At 37.2% G+C, this 23294-nt stretch overlaps 1 protein-coding gene across 1 annotated transcript in view; it reads right to left on the minus strand.

Moving 5' to 3' along the window:
* CRPPA (CDP-L-ribitol pyrophosphorylase A) overlaps window positions 1–23294 on the minus strand; it is a 408855-nt gene that overhangs the window by 359608 nt on the left and 25953 nt on the right. The window contains exon 3 of the mRNA XM_025873381.2: window positions 10042–10191. Within this exon, the coding sequence (XP_025729166.2) occupies window positions 10042–10191 (150 nt within the window). The remainder of the gene's footprint in view (window positions 1–10041; window positions 10192–23294) is intronic.

The following is a 23294-nucleotide window of genomic DNA, read 5'->3' on the forward strand; positions in this document are numbered from 1 at the left end:
GCAAATTGAACAGCAGTTTTTTCAACACTCATGTACATATAAGCACCAACTGCAGCTATCCCTGTAGGGATCAAACAAAACCAAAAGAAAAGGACTCATTTCAAGGAAGATGGAAGAGAGGAATTAACTGCAAACTTCACAGGCTATGCCTAAAGAGTCTGGCTTTTAATATAGCACACTGACAAGCTGGCTACTCTTCTCTGTAGACTGGGAAGCCAGTAGACATTTCCCTTATTCCCACCCTCTAGACTGCTTCGACAATAAAATAGTCACCAGTATCTCCCTGGAAGAAGCTGTACACATATTTAGGTGCCCCGAATTTTGCAGCTGCTTCTTCAGATGGGACCCCAAAATACCTAGAAGCTCTGATAGCCAACAGGGCATGCATTCATCAGTCCCAAAGGACCATAGCAAATCCAGCAGTTTTTCAACATACCACAACTTAGAGGATAGAGCCAAACCAGTTCTAAGAGGAAAGTTTAGAGTGATAAGTCCCTACATTAAAAAACAAGAAAAAATAATTTTTTTTAAAAGGAAACAAGAACAATTACTTAACTTTACACCTCAAACAGAGAACAGTAAGCTCAAAGTTTGAAAGAATAAGATCAGAGTAGAATTAAGTGAAATAGGGTATACAGATAATAGAAAAAGATCAATGCAAGAGCTGGTTTTTTTGAAAAAATTAGAATAGAGAAACCTTTAGCTAGACTTACCAAGAAAAGAGAAGTCTCAATTGTAAGCAAAATACCTAATACTTTAAGTGATAACAAAACTACCAAAGATCATTGCCCTGTACAATTATATGCCAATAAATGGTACAACCTAAAAGAAATGGTAAGTTGTGTATTTCTAGGAATTTACCCATAACTGAATCAGAAATGGAAAATCTTAACAGAATGATTACCAGTAAGGAGAATCCATCAGTCATCAAAAAGATCACAAACCCAAGTCCAGAACCTGATGGCTTCAGTGGATAATTTTACTGACTACTTTAATGATTAATGCCAATCCTCCTCAAACTCTAAAAAACAGGAGGGAATACCTCCAATCTTATTTTGTAAGGCCAGCATTACCTTCATATCAAAACTAAACAAGAACTCTAGAAGAAAATTACACACCAATATCCGTGACGAACACAAATGCAAAAATCCTCCAAGTATTAGCAAACCAAATTCAGCATACATTAAAGTATCATACACCATGATCGAGTGAGATTTATCCCATAAAGGCAAGAATGGTTCAATGTGTGTGTGGGGGGGGAGGGGCAACAGTGTTGTTTAACACATTTAGAAAATTAAGGATAAAAAAAAATGATCCTCAATAGATACAGAAAAAGCATTTGACAAAATTGAACATCCTTTGATGATTAAAAACTCTCAAAGTGGGTACAGAGGGAACATATCTCAACATAATATAAGCCATTATATGACCAGTCCACAGCTAACAACATACTCTGTCATGATTTGAAAGCTCTTTCTCCCAAACTGAGGAACAAAACAAGGATACCCATAATCTTGCCACTTCCACTCAATGTAGTATTGGAAGTCCTAGCCAAGTGTTAGGCCAGAGAAATAGGGCATCCAAACTGAGAAGTAAAACTGCTACTCTTTGCAGATATTATATAAAGAAACCTGAGACTCTGAAAAAACTATGTGAGTAAACAAATTCACTGAAGCTATAGATATAAAAATCACACAATAATCAGTTTTTCCTTTATACTATTAGAAATGACCTCAATTTAAAAAAAAAAAAAAAAAACATTGGGCGCCTGGGTGGCTCAGTCATTAAGCGTCTGCCTTCGGCTCAGGTCATGATCCCGGGGTCCTGGGATCTAGTCCCACATCGGGCTCCCTGCTCGGCAGGAAGCCTGCTTCTCCCTCTCCACTCCCCCTGCTTGTGTTCCTGCTCTCGCTATCTTGTTCTCTGTCAAATAAATAAATAAAATCTTAAAAAATAATAAAAATAAAATATTTACAATATCAAATATAAAGTGCTCAGAAATAAATTGAAACAAAAGGTAAAACCTTTGTCACCAAAAATTTTAAGACACTGATGAAAGAATCTGAAAATAAATGTTCAAATATTCTGTGTTCATGTATTAGTAGGATTATTGTCAAGATATGTATACAACCTAAAGGATTACATTGAGTCTGTAGATCACTTAGAATTCCAATGGCATTTTTAATAGAAATAGAACAATCCTGAAATCTGCACAGAACCACAAAAGACTTGGAACAGCCCAAGCAATGTTAAGAACAAAGCCATAGGTAATACACTTCCTGATTTAAAACTGTATTACAAATCTGTAGTAATCAAAGCAGTATGGGACTGGCATAAAAGCAGACACATATACACAGAGAGCCTAAAAATAAACCCAGGTATAGATCGTCAATTTTTGAAAAAAGAGCCAAGAATACACATGGGGAAGGACTCTCTTTGAAAAATATTTTTAAAAAATGATGCTAATAATTTTGACAAGTTATTTCAGCTTTAATAAGTTATATTTGAAAATAAAATCTTCATAAAAGATAGCCTGTTTAGTCACTACTGCATTCCAGCACCAAATATATATTCAATGTTTACTAATGCATTTCCACAAAATGTCAGAAGTTGAAAAACAATTCAACATGTTTAGTCAGTTTAATAGGAATTCTAACTGGTGGGTTTTGCTTTCAATGTAGTTATCTCATGTTAAAACCTACTCATTTAATCAAAATCAGGAAGCCACTCTTCGGTAAGGATGGGTTTGGGGTTTTTTTGGGGGGTGGGGCAGGAGGGTTTGTTTTATAACTTTAAGCATGGTCTTTTTTTTTTTTTTTACTTTCACTTTCTTCCCAAGTGTTCAGTATTGTTTTATAAGCTTGTGAAAATCAAAATATGTATACTGATTATATAAACCCAAGAGCAAATTATTTCAGGTATTTAAGAGTCCTGGTGTGCATTTATGTTTAATTTTCTTAAGAACTTACAAGAAAAATACTCTGCTGTGCTACTTTTCTCAAAGAAGTATGCCTGAGTCCAAGTGCAGCAGGCCCCTTCCTCTGAAGATCAGCAGAAATCCCCGCATACACCATGTCTTCTGACCACAGAGTTCTGCAAAGCTTCAAGACTAGTGAAAGCACCATCAGGTCTCGTTTAACAAACAGACCAGAGCACACCTAGTTAAAAAACGCCACATTCACACCAAGATCAAATACTGCCTACTACAGGCAAGGAAAGCCTCTGCAGACAAGTGGCCTAAAGGATAGAGCTGCAAAGCACAATAGCAGAGGGCATGTGGCACACACCAGGGATACTCCCTGAAGCAACAGGCCCTGGACACTATATGACCTCTTCTACAGAAAGCTATTACTCTCAGGAGCTGGAAATATAACAGGCTATTTTAACACAGAGAAGATGACCGAGACTTAGAAGAAGTGCCAAGATCAAGGAATCTATCCCAAAAGAATGAAGAAGGAAAAGTCACAGCCAGAGACCTAATCAAACAGATCCAAGTAATATGCCTGATGAATTTAAATCAACAGTCATAAGGATACTTGCCAGGCTTGAGAAAAACATGTAAGGCATCAGGGAGACACTTCTTCACAGAAATACAGTTAAAAAACAACCAGTCAGAAATGAAAAAAGCAGTAACAGATTCACAACACAGTGGATGTAACAAGCACAAGAATGGAAGAAGCAGAGGAAAGAGTAAGTGATAGAGAAGGTAGAATGAAAAATAATGAAGCTAAACAAAAGACTAACTATGGATCACGAGAGTAGACTTAGGGAACTCAGTGACTCCATCAAACAGATTAACATTCCTATCATAGTAGTCCCAGAAGAAGAAGAGAGGATAAAGGGAGCAGAAGATTTGAGGAAATAATACCTGAAAACATCCCTAATCTGGGGCAGGAAACAGACATCCCAAACCAGGGGACACAGAAAATTCCCATCAAAATCAACAAAAGCAGGCCAACACCAAGACATATTGTAGTTAAATTTGCAAAATATAGTGATAAAGAAAAAAATCCTAAAAGGAACAAGACAAAAGAAGTCCCTAACTTACAAGGGAAGACCCATAAGGCTACCCAGCAGATCTCTACACAGAAACTTGACAAACCAGAAGGGAGTGACACGCTATATTCAACATGCTGAATGGGAAAAACCCACAGCCAAGACTACTCTATCTGGCAAAGTTACATTCAGAATACAAGGCAAGATAAAGACTTTCTCAGACAAACAAAAACTAAAGGAGTTCATGAACACTAAACCAGCCCTGCAAGAAGTACTAAAGGGGACTCTGAGTGGGAAACAAAGATGAAAAGTGACAAAGAATAGAAAGGAACAGAAAATCTCTAGAAACAGTGACAAAATAAGTATTAAATGGCACTAAATACCTATCAATTTTTCTTAATGTCCATAGACTAAACACTCCCAATGAAAAGACAGATGGTATCAGGATGAATAAAAAAAAAAAAAAGACCCATCTATATGCTGCCTACCAGAGACTCATTTTAGACCTGAAGATACATGCAGAATTAGAGTGAGGGGATGGAGAACAATTTATCATGCTAATGGATGACAAAAGAAAGCCACAGTAGCCATATTTATAACAGATAAACTAGATTTTAAACCAAAGAATTTAACAAAAGATGCAGACATTGTATCATAATAAAGGGGGCTATCCAACAAGATCTAACAATTGTAAATATTTATGCCCCCAACAAGCACCCAAATATATAAAATAACAAACATAAAGGAACTCATTAATAATACAATAACCCTAAGAGACTTAAACATCTCACATCAATGGACAGATCATCTAATCAGAACATCTACAAGGATACAATGAGTTTGAATGATACACTGGACCAGTTGCACTTAATATATTTAGAACATTTCATCCTAAAGCAGCAGAATACACATTCTTTTCAGGTGCACATGGGACGTTCTCCAGAACAGATCACCTAGTAGGTCACAAATCAGACCTCATAAAGTACAAAAAGATTAAGACCACACCATGCATCTTTTCTAACCAAAATGCTATGAAACTTGAAGTCAAACGCTAGGAAAAATTTGGAAAGAATACAAATACATGCAGGTTAAACAATACGCTACCAAAAAAGGAACAGGTTAACCAGGAAATCAAAGAATATAAAAACAAACATAGAAACGAATGATTATTAAAACACAATGGTCCAAAACCTTTGGAACGCAGCAAAAGCAATCCTAAGAGGGAAGTGTACAGCAATACAAGCCTACCTCATGAAACAAGAAAAATCTGAAACCACCTAACTTTACAACTGAAGGAGCAAGAAAAAGAACAAAGCCTAAAGCCAGAAGGAGGAGGAAAATAATAAAGATTAGAGCAGAAATTATTGATATAGAAAATAAAAAAATAGAACAGATCAATCCAGGTGCTGCTTCCTTGAAAAAAATGGTAAAATTGATAAAACCCTAGCCAGACTTATCAAAAAGGAAAGAGAAAGGACCCAAATAAAATCACAAATGAGAGAGGATAACAACCAACATCCCAGAAATACAATTATAATAGTATGAAAATTATATCCCAACAAATTGGACAATCTGGAAGAAATGGGTAAATTCCTAGAAACAAACAACCAAAACTGAAGCAAGAAGAAATAGAAAACTTGAACCAGCAAAGAAATTGAATCAGTAATCAAAAATCTTCCAACAAACAAAAGTCCATGGCCAGATGGCTTCCCTGGGGAATTCTACCAATGAAAAAGAAAAAAAAAATGTAGGAAGACTTCCAAACTCATTCTATGAGGCCAGCATTATCCTCATTCCAAAACCAGAGACTCCACTAAGAAAGAACTACAGGCCAATATCACTAATGAACATAGATGAAAAAATTGTCAAAATACTAGCAAATCAAATCCAACAGTACATTAAAAGGATCATGCACCACAAAGCAAGTGGGACTTATTCCTGGGTTACAACAGTGGTTCAATACTCAAATATCAGTCAATGTGATCCACCACATTAATAAAAGGCTAAGAACCATATGATCCTCTCAGTAGATGTACAAAAAGCATTTGACAATGTACAACATTCATTCATGATAAAAACCCTCAACAAAGGAGGGTTAGAGGGAACATACCTCAATATCATAAAGACCATATATGAAAAACCCACAGGTACTATCACCTCACTGGGGAAAAACAGCTTTTCCTCTATGGTCAGGAACAAGACAGGAATGTCTACTCTCACTACAGTTATTTAACATAATTCCAGAAGTCCTAGCCTCAGAAATCAGACAACAAAAAGAAATAAAAGGCATCCAAACCAACAAGAAAGAAGTCAAATTTTCACTCTTTGCAGATGACATGATACTCTGTATGGAAAACCCAAAAGACTCCACCAAAAAACTGCTAGACCTGATACACAAATTCATTATAGTTACACAAAAATCCATGTACAAAAATCTATTGCATTTCTATACATCAATAATGAAGTAGCAGAAAGAGAAACCAAGGAACCGATCCCATTTACAATTACACCAAAAACTGTAAGATACGTAGGAATAAAGCTAACCAAAAGAAAAAAGATCTGTATTCTTAAACTATAAAACACTGATGAAAGCAAGTCAAGAAATGGAAAGATAGTCCATGCTCATGGACTGGGAAAAACAAACATTGTTAAAATGTCCACATTACCCAAAGCAATCTATACATTTAATGCAATCCCTACCATAGTATCACCAGCATTTTTCAGAGCTAGAAACAACAGTCTTAAAATTTGTATGGAACCACAAAAGATCCCCAATAGTCAAAGCAATCTTGAAAAAAAGCAAAGGTAGAGGCATCACAATTCCAGACTTCAAGTTGTATTACAAAGCTGTAGTGATTGAGACAGTATGGTACTGGCACAGAAACAGACACATAGATCAATGCAACATAACAGAAAACTCAGAAGTGAACTTGCAACTATATGGGCAATTAATCTTCAACAAAGCAGGAAAGAATATCCAATGGAAAAAAAAAAAAAAGATAGTCTCTTAAACAGTGTCAGGAAAGCTGGACAGCAAGATGCTAAAGGATGAAACTGCACCACTTTCTTACACCATACGCTAAAACATATTCAAAATGGATGAAAGACCTAAATGTGAGATAGGAAACCATCAAAATCCCAGAGAACACAGGCAGTAACCTCTCTAACCTGAACCATAGCAATTTCTCACTAGATAGGTCTCCTGAGGCAAGAAAAAAAAAAGCAAAAGTAAGCCATTGGGACTTCAAAATAAAAATCTTCTGCACTGCAAAGGAAACAATCAACAAAACTAAAAGTCAACCTACGGAATGGGAGATGGTATCTGCAAATGACATATCTGATTAAGGGTCAGTATCCAAGATCTATTAAGAACTTATCAAACTCAACATGCAAAAAAAATAATAATTCAGTTTAAAAAATGGGCAAATGACATCAGTAGACATTGCTGCAAAGAAGACATATGTCTAACAGACACATGAGAAGATGCTCAACATCACTCATCGTCAGGGAAATGCAAATCAAAACTACCGTGAGACATCACCTCACACCTGTCAGAATGGCTAAAATTAACAACACAGCAAACAACAGGTGTTGGTGAAGATGCAGAGAAAGGGGAACCCTCTTATCCTGATGGTAGGAATGCAAACTGGTGCAGCCACTCTGGAAAAGAGTATGGAGGCTCCTCAAATGTTAATAGAAGTACCCTATGATCCAGCATTTGTACTGGTATTTGTCCAAATATCTACCCAAAGAATACAAAAATATTAATTCAGAGGGATACATGCGCCCTGTTTATAGCAGCATTATTCACAATAGCCAAATCATGCCAAGAGCCCAAATGTCCAACTGATGGATAAAGAAAACGTAGTATATATACACAATGGAGTATTACCCATTAAAAAGAATGAAATCTTGCCATTTGCAAAGACATGGATGGAGCTAGAGAGTATTATGCTAAGTAAAATAAGTCAGTCAGAGAAATACAAATACCATGATTTTACTCATAGGTGGAATTTAAGAAACAAATGCACATGGGACAAAAAGAGGCAAACGAAGAAACAGACTCGTAACTATGGAGAACAAACTGAGGGTTACGGGAGGGGAGTTGGAGGGGGTTGTTAAACAGGTGATGGGTGTTAAGGAGGGCACTTGCTGTGATGAACACCGGGTATTCTATGTAAGTGATGAATCACTAAATTCTACACCTACAACTAACAATGCACTGTGTTAATTAGCTGGAATTTTAATAAAAACTTGGGAAAAAATTAAATAATGATCTTATAGCAAAACCTTCAAAACAATTCCATGATTAAGAATTCCTCATCTGAACCACAGAACACAGATAATTATCATCATGTTACTATTTTCTGAATTCTCCCAAGAATGCAGTACAAGACTGTTTAATTCATTACATACGGTGAATGCCTTAGGGTGGTGGTTCCCAAACTGCAGTGTGCATTAGGATCACATGGCAGAGATGTTGAGACACAAATTGCCAGGGCCCATTCCCACAGTCTCTAATTAAGTAAGTCTGAGGTGGAGCCCCTGAATTTGCATTCTAACAAGTTCCAAAGCACACCGATGCTATCTGGGAACCACACTTTGAGAAACAGTACCTCAGTGCATTAGCACTTAATTCTCCAGCAAAAAAATGCTTCTCTGATGTGCAGAACATGAGATCATATTCAATTTCTCTTCTAAAATATATTAGGAAAAATGATAGGTGATAACTCCAAGTGTTTAAAGATGGATGAATAATTTCAGGAAATAAGGTAGATGTTGTCTAACTCTACAACATCTAGGCTATAAAACACAGTATTTGAATAAAAAATTGGAGCATTAAAGGAGGGCACGTGATGTAATGAGCACTGGTTATGATATTAAACTGATGAATCACCGCACTCTACCCTTAAAACTAGTAATACACTATATGTTAATTGAATTTAAATAAAATTTTAAAAAATTTATGATAGCTTAACAATGATATGGCCATATACAGGTAAATTCCAATACACCAAATTCATTATTTTAAGAAAACAGTACAAACCACAGCAGACTATTCATATCATTTAAATGGATTCTTATTTACATCATCTCATTTTAAAACTAACCAATCAAGATTCATTCAATTTATTATGTATGTGACCACCTTCTATCCAAGGTAAGAGGCATTTCTGTATTATAAATGTCAATATTCCTATTACCACTACCTTCATGTTCTTAAAAGTCCATCTATTCCAAACTCTTCACTGATCGTTTAACATCAGCCGAACAGTGAGTTAGTTTTAACTTATTTCACTGAGAAGTTTCTCATAAGCAAAATATCTAATAATCGGTAACTATTTAATCCATAAATTTGCAATAAATGTCAGCAAAAGGTCCCAAAGCATTTTCAAAACAAAAAAAAAATTTCTGAACACAAATTGATTATGTGAGACTTTAGAAGAAGTTAGCTTGTGAATTCAAATGATAAAGGTATCTACAGCTGTGCAAGAAACTTACCACACAGGCCTTAAATGGTTAGAAAGACTACCCTTCCACCTGGATATGGGAAATTGGCTCTTGTAGTTTTCTCAGTGAACAGTTAAGTGTGGTTTAACTATGCTCAGACTACTTGCATAAACAACATTGCTCATGTTAGACGCCTGCTTTTCTTCTGGGAATCTGAAGCTTTTGTACATGCTGAGGCAGGGGTTGCCTATGTGACCAACCCCAAAAACACCTTGAACCCCAGACTCTAATGGGCTTCCCTGAAGAGAGCCATCACCCACATGTCGCTAAGTTTTCATTGCTGGTGGAGAGGGGAAAAGAGGATGCTTTGTGTGACCCCTCAGGGGAAGATAAGAACCTAAGCAAGAATACACATGAATTCTCCCAAACCCTGCATGCGTTTCTCCTGTGACTCAGCTGTGAATCCACTCTACTTCACTGTTAGCAATTTTAACTTGAGTCCAACTATACATGGAATCTTCCAGCAAATCTCCAAAAAGAGGAGTATTCTTATGGACCCCCAACATAGCCATTTTCAGAAATCAGGATTCTTACCTGCTGATATGCTTCATAGATCACATCAAATAGAAAAGCCTGTGGCATTTCACTTGCTCTGTGTCTGGCACGTTCTAGTGAATGGTCTAAGCAACCATCAGCAGATGGACTGATTACAGTGGACACAAGAGGTCGAATTGCTCCTGCTGCCTAAAGAACAAATAGAGATCCAGTTAACATTTATTTCACCTAGAACCTATTTCAAAGTTAAACCCTGACCTCTCGCATTTTGGGGAGATTTTAGTCCTAGCTTTAACAAGCAACCTCAAGAAAATATTTGAACAAGTGCTGATTTGGTTCTTAAAGCAGTATTTCACTATCAAAAACCCTCTTTCTCAATATTACAGTTCCATGAGAGATTCTTTTTTCCATTATAGGTTCACAAATTCTTTTGCTCACTGGCCATTGAAATCTAATACTAGATCAGAATGCTAAGATCCAAGGGGTATTCCAAGAAGGTGGAAGGGGAAAGGAAGAGTAACTGTGGAAAAAATGGACACAGGACACATCAATATTTATTAGTGTGCCTTCAAAAGTTTTACTTTCAACACAGATAATTAAGGCAACAGATCTAGTCCCAAAGACCCCCAAAATGAGACTGAGCCTAAGTAACAAAGAATTTATGTCTCACTCTAATTCCTGTGAACAACCATTCCTTCCAAACCATCTTAGAACAACATTCCCTCAGGTAAAGTAGCCATTGATTTTAATTGCTCTGATAAAAGCTGTCGCCCCTATAGATGCATCTCAACATCACACAAAGGTACCTTCATACCTGACAATTTATCCCCTTTATCTTCAGTAGTGTTTCATTGTAGTCTTGAAAGTCATTACCAGACAACTCTTTTGGAGAAGTGCCTTTAAAATACAGTTCTCCTGTGGTCGGCCATTAACCAAACCTCCTCTATAAGTTATCTTCCACGTAACAAACAGATAGATATTACAGCCCAAACCGATGAGTCAGCCAATTTGATCTTGAGAAGAACAGTATCTGTACAAGATAGATAGCATAAACTAGCTTATAAAATCCCAGAGACTGGCTGAAAATCAAAGCTAATATGTGAGCCAAGTAGACAGTTTATAAACTGTCACCATTTCCAGTGACTCAAGTAGAAGTTTGGAGCCTAGAAATAAAAGCAAAAACGAGAAGACCACCAGGGCTGATAGGGAGGGAGTGATGTCCAACTAGATAGATAAAGAAGAAAACCCAATTGGTCAAGCCAATTGGTCAGGTGTCAAGCCTGACACCTATCAATAAAAGAAGACAAAAGAAACAGATTTGCATGCGTACATACACATACAGCTTTTTAAGGGAAAAGTTCTATTTATATTGCAACTATGTATAGGTAATACTGGAATTCTATACCAGGCCATGAAGCAAATCCATCAAAAAGAGAATGAGTCACAAAGTGTCAGCATGAGGACTTTAGCAGACTTTCTCTCCAGCAAAAGAACTAGTGAAAAATATTTTACAACAACCATTTAAAATCCTTGAAGGGCATGCACCAGATGAAACATTTTTTTTAAGAGTATCAACTAAAATTTGGTAAAAACAGAGCCTGTGGGACTCAAGTCATGATCTATTTCTCCCTTAATCATCCACGCAGCTCAGTGTGACTGAGGTTCCACTAAGTATGGCTGAAAAGATGGGGCTTTCCTCTCCCCCTATCACCCAGTTCAAAGGACAGAGGGCTAGCATTTCCCATCCTACTCAGCCCCAGGTCACAGGGGCTAAATTAAAGCCTACTGTGGACAAGAGATTGGAGACTCCCTTCCCGCTACATAGCCTTCACTACCAAGTGGAATATCTACCCCAGGCAAAGTAAACACGGAATGTATACTGGGCCCTGAACACCCTTAACCCCCAATCTCACATAGGGCAGAGGTTTCACACCAAGAGAAGCATAACAAAAAGGTAAGAGTCTTCAAATATCTCCATGGACCACTCTGCTCATGAAGTAGGAGTGTCACTCAGAAAAACAAGATATCATGCCCCACTGAGTAGCAGTGTGGTGATTTTTTACAGGGAGAGAGACAGGCTGTAAGAACAGAACTATCAAGTTCTCCCAAAGGGAACTCACCTTGCATGTAACTGACTGTGACCAAGTTTAAACCTAAGTGCAGTTGCAAAAGAAATGGAGACTATCATGCTAAGCAATTAAGAGGAAGGTGGTAGCTAGCTACAAGACAGCATAAAGCCCAACTGTTGGTAAGCAAGTTTACCAGAGATAACCAGAGAGAGAGACAAGTAACAACAGCCCCCCTGGAATCAGAGCAAACTTCCAATACTGACCTCAAAAACTACCCTTGCCATGAAGCCAAAGTTAAATTGAATCAGATTATAGAGCATTTTATAGCTCGGGTATTGTAAGAAAGAAAGACAAAGAGCGAGAGCGAGCGAGCGAGCGAGAGAAAGAGAAAGGAGAGAGAGAAAGAGAAAGAGGGAAAGAGAAAGAGAGACAGAGAGACAGAAACAGAGAGAGAGAGAGAAAGGGAGAGAGACAGAAAGAGACAAAGAGAGAAAGCAAGCAAGCAAACAATTGCAGGCAATGAATAGAGTTTATCAGTTGAGTGTGGTATCACAGACAGTAAGAGATTAACAAAAAAAGGCAAAAGAAACCCTACTAAACTTTCATTCCAGGCTGGCTACATTCATGCCCAAGACTGCATCCTCTGTATAGTGACTTTAGAGACTTCACTGGGGAGGGCGAAACAAGACTTCACTGAAATAGAGCAGCCAAGTCACATACAACAGTAACAGTAAGTTCTGAGGAAATGGGAGGGAGACTATCACCATCTAGAACTGATACTAACGGTCTACCAACCAATGAATGGAAAAAGAACATGTGCTACATATATCCACAAGGAAGTATTTTTCAGCCATAATGAAGTTGCTTCAACAAAGTAAGTATTTTCAACAACAATATGGATGGACTTCAAGGGCAATGTGCTAAGTGAAGCAAGTGAGAGAAAAACAAATACCTTATGATCTCACCTATATATGTAAAGGCTAAAAGATACAACAGATTGGTGGCCAGAAGTGGGGGGACAGAGATGGGCAAAATGGATGAGAACAGTCAAAAGGTAAAACTTCCAGTGACAAATTAAGTCCTGGGGATGTAATGTACAGCATGGGCTATAATTAATACTCCACAGTATCAAGTTGCTTAGAGATATTAAAAATCCTAAGGAAAGGACTCTGTAACTATGGTGACAGATGTTAACTTATTTTGGTGATCATTTCACAATGTAAACAAATGTTGAAACCTTGTGTTGTACAACCGAAACTTATGTTTATCAATTATACCTCAAAAAAATCTGTCAAAAAACTTACATGTGAGAATTTCAAAACCGTGGAAGGTGAACATACTAATAATGAAACCAAGAAGAAATTAGAGAAACAGAAAATACTGAGATGAAAAGATACAATATGAAACACAGCATGCAGCTGAAGCAGTTGTAAGAGGGAAATTTATAGCTGTGCATGTCTATGTATAAAGACATTCTCAAGGCCAAAACCTTCTACCTTAAGACTTACACTCCTATCTTAAGATTTTTGGAAAAACAACAATAACAACAACAACAGAACACCCTCAAATTAAATCAAGTGTAAGTAGTAAATAGAGATTAGAATAGATGAAGTAGAGAGTATAAAAAAGAGGGGGGGGATCAATATCCAAAGTCAGTTCTTTGAAAGAATTAACAGGATTGACAAACCTTTAACTTGATGAACCAAGTGGGGGAGGAGATTCTAATTAGTGAAATCAGGAATCAAAGTGGTGTTTCTACCAACCTCCCAGAAATAAGGAATTTTCAACAAATTACATGAAATTTCTGTTTCCTAGAAAGGCATTAACTCCAAAAACTGATTCAGTAATAGACAATTTGAATAGACCTATAACAAGTATGAAAACGGAATTAGAAATTTTTATTTCGCACGAAGAAAATCAAGCAACATAAATGAATAAAACAAAAAAAAAAAAAAAAAAAAGAAAGAAAGAAAGAAAGAAAAGAAAAATCTTCAATACCAATTCCTCACATTATTCCAAGAAGTAATATAGGAGAGAATGCTTCCTAACCCACTCTTTAAGATGAGTACTGCCAAAACCAGACAAAGGCATCACAAAAAAGTACAACTACAGACCAAAACCCCTGATGAATACAGATGCATAAATCTTCAACAAAATACTAACAAACCAAATTTGGCAATAAGTGTTACATACCATAACCAAGTGGGATTTATACGATGAATGCAGAATTGATTCAACATACCCAAAAATATCATTGTCATTTCTCACATTAAAGGGCAAAAAAACCCAAAAACACTCCAACAGATGCAGAAATAGCATCTGACAAAATGCAACGCTCCTTCATGAAAAAAGCATTCAACAAAATTAGGAACAGAACTTGCTCTAGCCAATAAAGGGCAACTTTGAAAAACCCACAGGTAACATCATATTTGATAAACACTATTTTCGCCTTAATATCAGGAACAAAAATATATCCACTGTGACCACTTCTATTAAACATTGTACTGGAAGTTCTAGTCAGGAAAATTAGGCAAGAAAAAAACAGAAGGCATCCAAAAGGAATTAAACTATCTGTATTTGCAGATAATATTTTATAGAAAATCCTGATGAATTCCCTTTAAAAAACTAGGAATAAACACATTTGGCAAGAAGGCACAGGACAAGACCAACAAAAACAACAAAATCACTTCTATCTCTGTACTAGCAATGAACCATTCAAAAAGAAAAAATTCATTTACAATAATGTCAGAAAGAAAACACTTAATGTGTAACAAAAAAGTTAAAAATTTATTCCGAGAACTATAAAAATTCCCAAGCTCCTGTGCAAAAGCCAGCATCTCTATCTACTCACTGGCCCCCATTCCTTCTCAAGTCTTTCTCTACAGCAACAGTCCCCCTCCCATCCTGCCCCATCAATTTTTATTCCTTTACTCAACTATCTTCATTAGTGTCCAGGCATTCTGTGACATCTCAAGTCAAGTCATTCCTCCTTTGATCACACCTATCTTCCAACTAGGACCAAATTTCTCCTAGTCAGTTTCAGACAAAAGTCTGTTGAAGAACTATCTGTACTACTTAGTATCTCCAATGTCTGCCTCCTCCCATGTTCTTTGCAATCTACTTTAATGAGGATTATGTCTCCCCACATCCACAAAAACTTATTTAGCAATATCACCCATGACCCCCACATGGCCAAATCCAACGGAGAGCTCCGTTTTCTCAAGAGCATTTGTTCACGTAGCTTTCAGAAAAAAATGTTCAAACCATCTTACTCCCACACTCTAAAACCTCATTCTAAATGGTCATATGTTCCCAAACTGGGGCCTCAAAGTTCTCTAGCTACCCTCATTCTTTAAGTGACCTCATCAAGTTACAATACTTCACATACTGTCTATATGAGAACTTCCCAATCTATCCGGCTATCCTAGAATGTTCCCTTCAATTCTGGACTTTCATACCCAAATACCCTATTTAACTTCTCAAATCAAGAGATACGCCTCAACTATAACATACTGAAATCAGTTTTGATTTCACACATACCACATATTCCAAACCTGCTCCTCCATACACTTCCCATTTTCATAAAGGTCAACTCTATTCCTCTCGTTATTCTTGTCAAAACCTTGATCATGGATTTCTCTCCGCTCATATTCCAAATCGAATCCATCAGCAAGCCCCATTACTTTCAAACTACCCCACATCAGCATACATTTCAATGTTTTCACTGCTGCAATCTGAAACCAAGGCACCCATCCTTCCTCCCTCAGATCTCATACAGAAAACAAAGGCCGTAAATGAAGACATTAGTATGTTTCACATTAAAATAAACTGCTAGAAAATTATTACAGGGCATATAACTAGCAGAGTATTTGTGTGTACAGTATTTAAGTAATTCCTAGGAATCAGTTTTTACTTGAAAAATACCAATATGAAACTAAAATTTAAATTAAAAAAATAGGGGCAAAAGACTCTCATGGGCAATTCAATGAGAACACATAAATCTTTAAGTACTTGAAAAATTGCCCAATCTATTAACAAAAGACTAAATGAAACCACAAAGAGAAAACATTTTCCACTAACTGGATTTGGAAAAAGTCAATCTAACAGTATGAATTGGAAAGGACATGGCTCTAACTCAAACTCCTGTTATACCCTATTGAGTAGAATTTGTACACATTTGGAAAGTAATTTAGCATCATCTGATCAAAATGGTAATATGCATTTATCTCGACTTACTGAAATCCTTGCTCATGTACTTAAAACATTAATAGTATTCAAAAAAACCATTAATAGTAATGTTCATGCTAGCAATGCTTGCACTGGCAAAAAATAAAGAAAACATGTTCACCAACTACAAATAGATGAATGGTGATATAAAGCAGTGATCAGGAACACATGATAGCTACAAAGATTCACAAGAATACATGTCCCTAAATGTATTTTTTTTTTGGCAGAAGTGCTGTCAAAATAAAAGCAAAACAGAAGTTGAATCGTACAAATAATTTTTTTTTACAGGGGTATAAAAAAGCATAGAAACCTAGTATGTCCTTTAGGAATACGTGCTACAAAATGAGGGGGGGGGGGCAACATGAATAAAAACAAATTTCAGGATGTTTATCCATGTGGGGGAAATAAATAGGATCGAGGCAGGGATATAGTTTTAAAGCAACTGTAATGTTCAGGTGGTAGATCTGGAGGTGTCCAAAGTGCTTTTCACGTTCCCTTTTTTTTAATTTCTAAAAGTGTATTTATGGACTCTCACTTTGACCACTAAAAACTTCTCAAGAGAAGAAAAACATCCACATTTGTGATACTACTATGGTAGGATTGATATATTCCAGACTTTGTAAGGTTCTGGTTTAATGGAGGGCTAGAGATCAGCTATCAAGTAGTGCAATAGGAAAACCACTTACAGCATGGAGCACTGGGTGTTATGCACAAACAATGAATCATGGAACACTACATCAAAAACTAATGATGTAATGTACGGTGACTAACATAATAAAAAAATTAAAATTAAAATTAAATTATAAAAGCACAAGGTGACTAACTCGCTTATTCAACAAAATGCCCATGAAAAGAATCACATGTCAAAAAAAAAAAATCACTCTGGCAGATCCTATTTTTCCTCCAACTACTACTCACTCAACTATCTGGTTTAAACAGATCTAGAATAAAGATGCTTAAATTGACAGGCATGTGCTCCATAGCTGTTTCCATAGAAAGAGACTTTTTTTCAGAAACCTAAATCATCAGTTATATCCATCTTTTCTGAAATATAAAGCATCAAAATTAAGACCCAAGTATGGACAGAGTCATTTAGTTGTCTCTACAATAGAGCCATCTCTCTAGTAGTAGTTATATTAAGCATAATTCTGAAGTTGTCAGATATACTGTCTCATTTGGAATTAGCCTAATAAGCCCTGAATGGAAGCTTAACAGCTCAGCACCACAGTGATTACCTGCCTCTCAAGCTCATCTATCAAAGTATTTCCACATGTCAATGCATGGAAATCATCATAGATACAAATCATACAATGTGGAAAAATGAACCCCACCTCTTCTATTTTTAAAAGCACATTTGAACAATACTTGTCCATACACAGAGCAGGTGCTGACATGCATTCCTACTCACATTTCGGCATTCAAGCTAATTATGACAATGCACTATAGAAATCCTGACTATATAATTACAATTTCATTTAGCTGAGTTGTCTTTAGTCTAAGACTACTTAATACATGTTTACATAATCACATCTCTAAAGGTAATCATCGGCCATTATGAGATTGAGTATTTCATATTTTGATAAAATACCACCTCAAATCTCCTTCCATAAAAAATAATGTATTCAATACAGAAATGCAAGTATTTTATGAAAACCTATCCAAATTGCTCTATCACTCCAAGGGCCCCTAAAAAACAGTATATGTAGCAAGAATAAGGCCCATATTTGATATACTCAACTTTAATTCGTGAAAATTAAAGTAGTACCATTTAACTTAAATCTAATATGATCTGAAGTATTCTTCATGGATGTTCTCAATGTTTAATAAGCTTTATTACATTTTAATTCCTAGACATACCATGGTTCCTTGATCTGCCCCCCTTCTTCAACTTCATTTGAGAGTAATACATAGAATATACAGGGGTAGTAGTTTTGGATAAGCAAAAGAAAAGCTTTTCACGCAGCTTTTGCAACATCAGGAACAGATCAAGTTTCACCTCATTCCCTAGTAGTCAGGGAATAATTCACCACCTGCCCTGGGCACTTCAACTTTTGTCAAAATATGCCTCAACTTTCCCACTAGATCATCAGACTTCACTGCTTTCTCACAAATCAAATTGCTTCTTTAGGCGTAGGACTTAATACCAATGTTTCTTTCCCTTCAGTAAGAGACAGAATCCAATGGCCCAGGAACACTTATTACCTGACCCCCACCTAATACTGAACTATGAGCTTCAAAGCACTTGATCATGATCAAAACTAACCAATAGAAAGCCAGTACAAGTTACTATTAGCCATGGTCAATTCTACTTAAGATTCTTTGTTCGGGAAAATAACATCATCTGCCAAGTTATTTTTCAGCTCTTTTAAAATAAGCCCACAATCCTTCGCATAAATTTCTAATACTGGGTAGTCAAAGAGTATATTCTTCCTGATGCACACATATTAACTTTTACTTCTGAAGTGTTCTTTAATCATTATTAAGTATAGCCCTACTATAAAACACAAATATGGCTCACACACTCATACACCCCCATGTCAGAGTTTCTGGTTATTAAATTACACTGCTTCTCTTCAGAAAAGTACTCGGATTTTCTAACTAAAAACTAACCATCCTACAGGACATGGGATAGTCCCCCAACAGAGAGCATCTTACCCAAAATGTCAAGTGTGCCAAGGTTGAGAAACCCTGTGCCACTTCCATATTCAGATATAGAAAAAAACTAAGGTCTGGAAATCTACAAAAATCCCTTTTGCCTTACTACTGGAAAAACCACCCAATATATTAAGTATAGGGGACTCTTATGAGATAAGCAGTAAGATGTACCTTGGTCAAGTGTTGATAAGATCACAAGCAGTTGAAAATCTTTAATTAGGGGCACCTTGGTGGCTCGGTCAGTTAGGCATCTGTCTTGGGCTCAGGTCATGATCTCAGGGTCCTGAGATTGAGCCCCACGTCAGGCTCTGGGCTCAGCAGGGAGTCTGCTTCTCCCTTTCCCTCTGCACCTGCCCCCTGCTCCTTGAGCTTGTGCATGCTCTCTCAAATATTTAAAAAATAAATTTTTAAAAAAAATAAACTCTTTAGGTACTATATCCATCAGTAGGTCTGCCTAGTTTCAGCAAGCAGTTCAGTGTCTCAACTAATTTCACACAACCTCGGAAGGATGCAGGGAGTGCAGAAGCACAGGGATTTTAGCACAAGAAGATCGGATCTACTGGCAGGGAAGGGCAAAGAAAAATTGAAGCATACGAAAGTACTCGTATTTTATTACCTCATGGCTCACATCATCCAATCAGGTCCGGCCAATCCAAGTCCCTTAACTTTTTTTTTTCCCCAACCTCTACTTCTTTCTCTATTTCAATTGGCTTAAAGAGACCTTCACCACTCAGCTGGATCAATACTGTAGAACCCAAACCAATTTCAGTTCCCTCAATCTCCTCCTGTACTCCACATATCAAACCAGGAAGACAGTCATCTTTCTAAACTTCAAATCTTAGGTTATTTCCTCTTGGGGCAGGGGTGGGGGGGTAGGGGGATTGGGCAGGAAATCAATGGTTCCCCCCCTTGTCTCCAGAAGCTAATTCAAGGAAAGAGATCAGGGAGTATTAATGAATTCAGACATGCTGAAAAAGGCAAATTTCAGTGGTTCTGTTCAGCTGGAAGTTTAACATACAATGTCTGGAATTATAGCAGAGAAGGTGTAACATGACAGAAATTTTGGATAGAACATGTCAAGTGGTAAAATGGTTACATGGAAATGCTTTGTACCAAGTAGAATAATCATCTGCCAGAGTTACATGTTGTAGGATTTTTGGAAGAGACAAAAACATAGGGACAGAGAACACATCAATAGTTGACAGAGATTAGGAAGACAGCAAAGGTCTGAGTACCAAGCAGCACCAGGAGGCAACTCTTTCGAGTGTTAGGAAGTTCTGCTGTGATTACAATCATCTATAGATATAAACACTCAGACTATGTACCTTCCCTAAAGTGAATTTTACTGTAGGTCATTTTTTCAGTTAAGTAACGTGAGCATGATTTTCATTGCTCAAAATTACTTTGTTAAGTTATAATAGAAGTTAAAGGGAATGTTTAGAGTATGGAAGATGGATCCGAAAAGAGAGGTCAAAAAAAAAAAAAAAAAGGTAAAGACTATAGTCACAGAAGACAAGGTACAGCTGCAGAAGGAAGATCTGGTTAACACCGTCAAATTTAACTAAGCCACTGTGTACATATTGGTATGTTATAATACAATTCATTTCTAATGTCAGTCAACTGGAGTTAGCACAATCCCCACAGTTCACAACCAGACTGCCGTTACTGTAGATACCAGACACAAGTGAGGTCCTCACATCACATACACTCCTGACCAACTGACTCCAAGTGCAGGAGGTTCTCACAGCCCCCAATGAAGTTCACCAAAACTCCTGGAACTCAGGAAAATGCTACATTTTGATGATTACTTTGGATTACACGTTTATGACCAAGGATATTTTATCAGAGCAGATAAATGAAGAGAGACACAGGGCAGGGTCTGGGAGAGTGCACAACACAGCTTCCCTGGTGCCCTCTCCTCATGGAATAAGCAAGTGCCATGCTGTCAGCACACCACTGTTCAACCAGTTAGCTTCCCTGAGCTTCAGCATCCAGGGTTTTTACTGGGATATCATTTTGGCATTATGAGCAACTGAATCCCCGACCATGTGGTTGAATTCAGTCTCCAGCCCTATTCCTCTCCCCCAGAGGTGGGGCTGATTCAAAGCCTCAAATCTCCAATCACCATTATTAATTAGACACCATTAGTATTTCTGGTGACCAGCCTCCATCCTGAGTGATCTCATTAGCATAAGCTCAGGGGAGATCCAAGGGGCTCATAAAAAAAAAAAAAGGAACACCCATAAAGACCATCCTAGTATTTGGAAAATCCCAATTATGTTCATTCTCCCTTCAAGGAGCCAAGTACAAAAGCCACTCAGCTTCTTTATTTTACAACAGACTAAAAATGCACATCTAATTTAGGAATTGAGATGTTACAGGTGCACTTGGACAGAGGAGTCAGAGGAGAAAAAAGCCAGATTGCTGTGCACTGATGAGTAAACTGAAGGTGCAAAAGCGGGAGCAATAAATGTGACGGTTATTGTCAGAAGTTGATTAAGGAGGAGAGGATAAAACATGATTAGAGATGTAAGAACAGAGGGCTTAAATTCGTGCAAGTAATTAAGGAAGTGTCTTCCCTCGGGAGCACATCTCAAGGAGACTGCTTTCCTGATGCACTGTCATTTTCAAATTCATGTTATTACTGGAGTTTTGCAAATATAAGAGCTAGCTTAGAAGTCCTAAAATGATTCTCTTTCATTTCTGTGTTCCAAGTTATTTTATCCTTGCCAACATCTCTCTTAGAACAATGTCCTTGTTACTGCTTTTCATCTCTGGAAATATGCAGAAATACAGAAGTAATTTATACTTAGTAAAACTCTTGTACTTTCAGCAGTATGGCTGACAAATTATCTTGCAAAACCTCTTGCTATTTAAAAAATTCAGAAGATATGTTATTAACAGCTTCCCCCCATGTTATTTTTAATTTTTTTTTTTAAGTTTTTTTTTTTTTTTTTTTTAAACTAGGACTCACTAGGTAACTCCCTAGGACTAACATCAGAGCCAGAACCCAAGGAAAACAGCAGAGATGTTTTGGGTTAATAAGAGGTTTTAGTTTAAACAAATGGAAGGGATTGAGGAATGACATTGTGAGCCTATGCTACTTGGTCAGGTAGAACTGTGGTCCTCACATAAAGATCCATGTAACCATTTAAAAGGTAGACCACCTAAAGTCAGTATCCAGTGTGGTAGGACTGCACAGAATTGTTTGCTGTCCTGGTTTGGATTCTGACAGGGAGGGGAATCTCCCCTGAGAAGTCCTAATCATCACCTTGATTTGATGTAAGTTCAGATTTTGGCTTAACATTACCATAAGATGCATAAAACCTCAAGCCAAAAATTAACATAAAGAGATCCCAAAATGGTAAAGCCCTCAGGATCCCCAGCAGAACCAACACAAATCTGTTCCAGAAACATATCCTCATCCCATGCCCAAAGGACTCCTACTTATGTCTTGCCAAACATGGGCCTACAATACAATTTACTCAACAGAGGAGTAAACAAATCACAAGTGAAGTAATGAAGAACTACAAAGAATTACATTAGCTACAGATTTAAATACTGAAAAATAGAATATAAGATCATAAGGAAAAGGAGCCAAACGACATTTGAAAAGGACTGAATCAAACTTCTAGAAATTAAAATTTTAATTGGAAGAACACTTCAACAAGAGATTACATTAGGGCTGAAAAAATGAAAACTGAATTCTCCCAGAAGACACCACCCTCCTACACAAGCATGCACGCGCACACACGGGAAAAAAAGGTAATGAGAGGACAGGGTAAGGTTTACCATACATACAGTGATGCAGAAGTAAAAGAGATAAAGCTGCAGGGTGGGAAATGGGGGAAGGTCAATATTTAAAGGATAATGGTACAGAAGTTTCTAGAAATGGGTAAGATGTAAATCAAAACTCATGAATAAATACAAGGCAAAGGACAAAAAAATTCTTATCTAGTCACGTATTACAGAGAGTGCACATTACCTGCGAAAAATAAGGGACTTTAAAAATCAACCTGATGGACCCTCCATAGCTAAGATAGTGATGGAGTAGGAGGACCCTAGACTTGCCTTGTCCCTCTAAGGTAACAAGGTAATTATCCAATCATTCTAAATACCCACGAAATTGACCTGAGTTCTGACAGAACAAACTGCACAACTAGAGGGAGAGAAGAGCCACACAGAGGAAAGTACAAAGTGCAGAGATGTAGTTTGGGGGAGAAATGCACTGCAAGTACTGTGGAGGTGAGGGAGCCCTGGTCAGAGAGAGCTCAGAGAGAGAGAGACGGGAGTGCAGAGGGGGTCTCAGGAGGAGAACACTTACCCAAAGCCACTGGCTGG

Source organism: Callorhinus ursinus, unplaced genomic scaffold, assembly GCF_003265705.2.
Source record: "Callorhinus ursinus isolate GAN/ISIS: 27379988/994484 unplaced genomic scaffold, GSC_fseal_2.0 scaffold12, whole genome shotgun sequence".
Classification (NCBI taxonomy): Eukaryota; Metazoa; Chordata; class Mammalia; order Carnivora; family Otariidae; genus Callorhinus; species Callorhinus ursinus.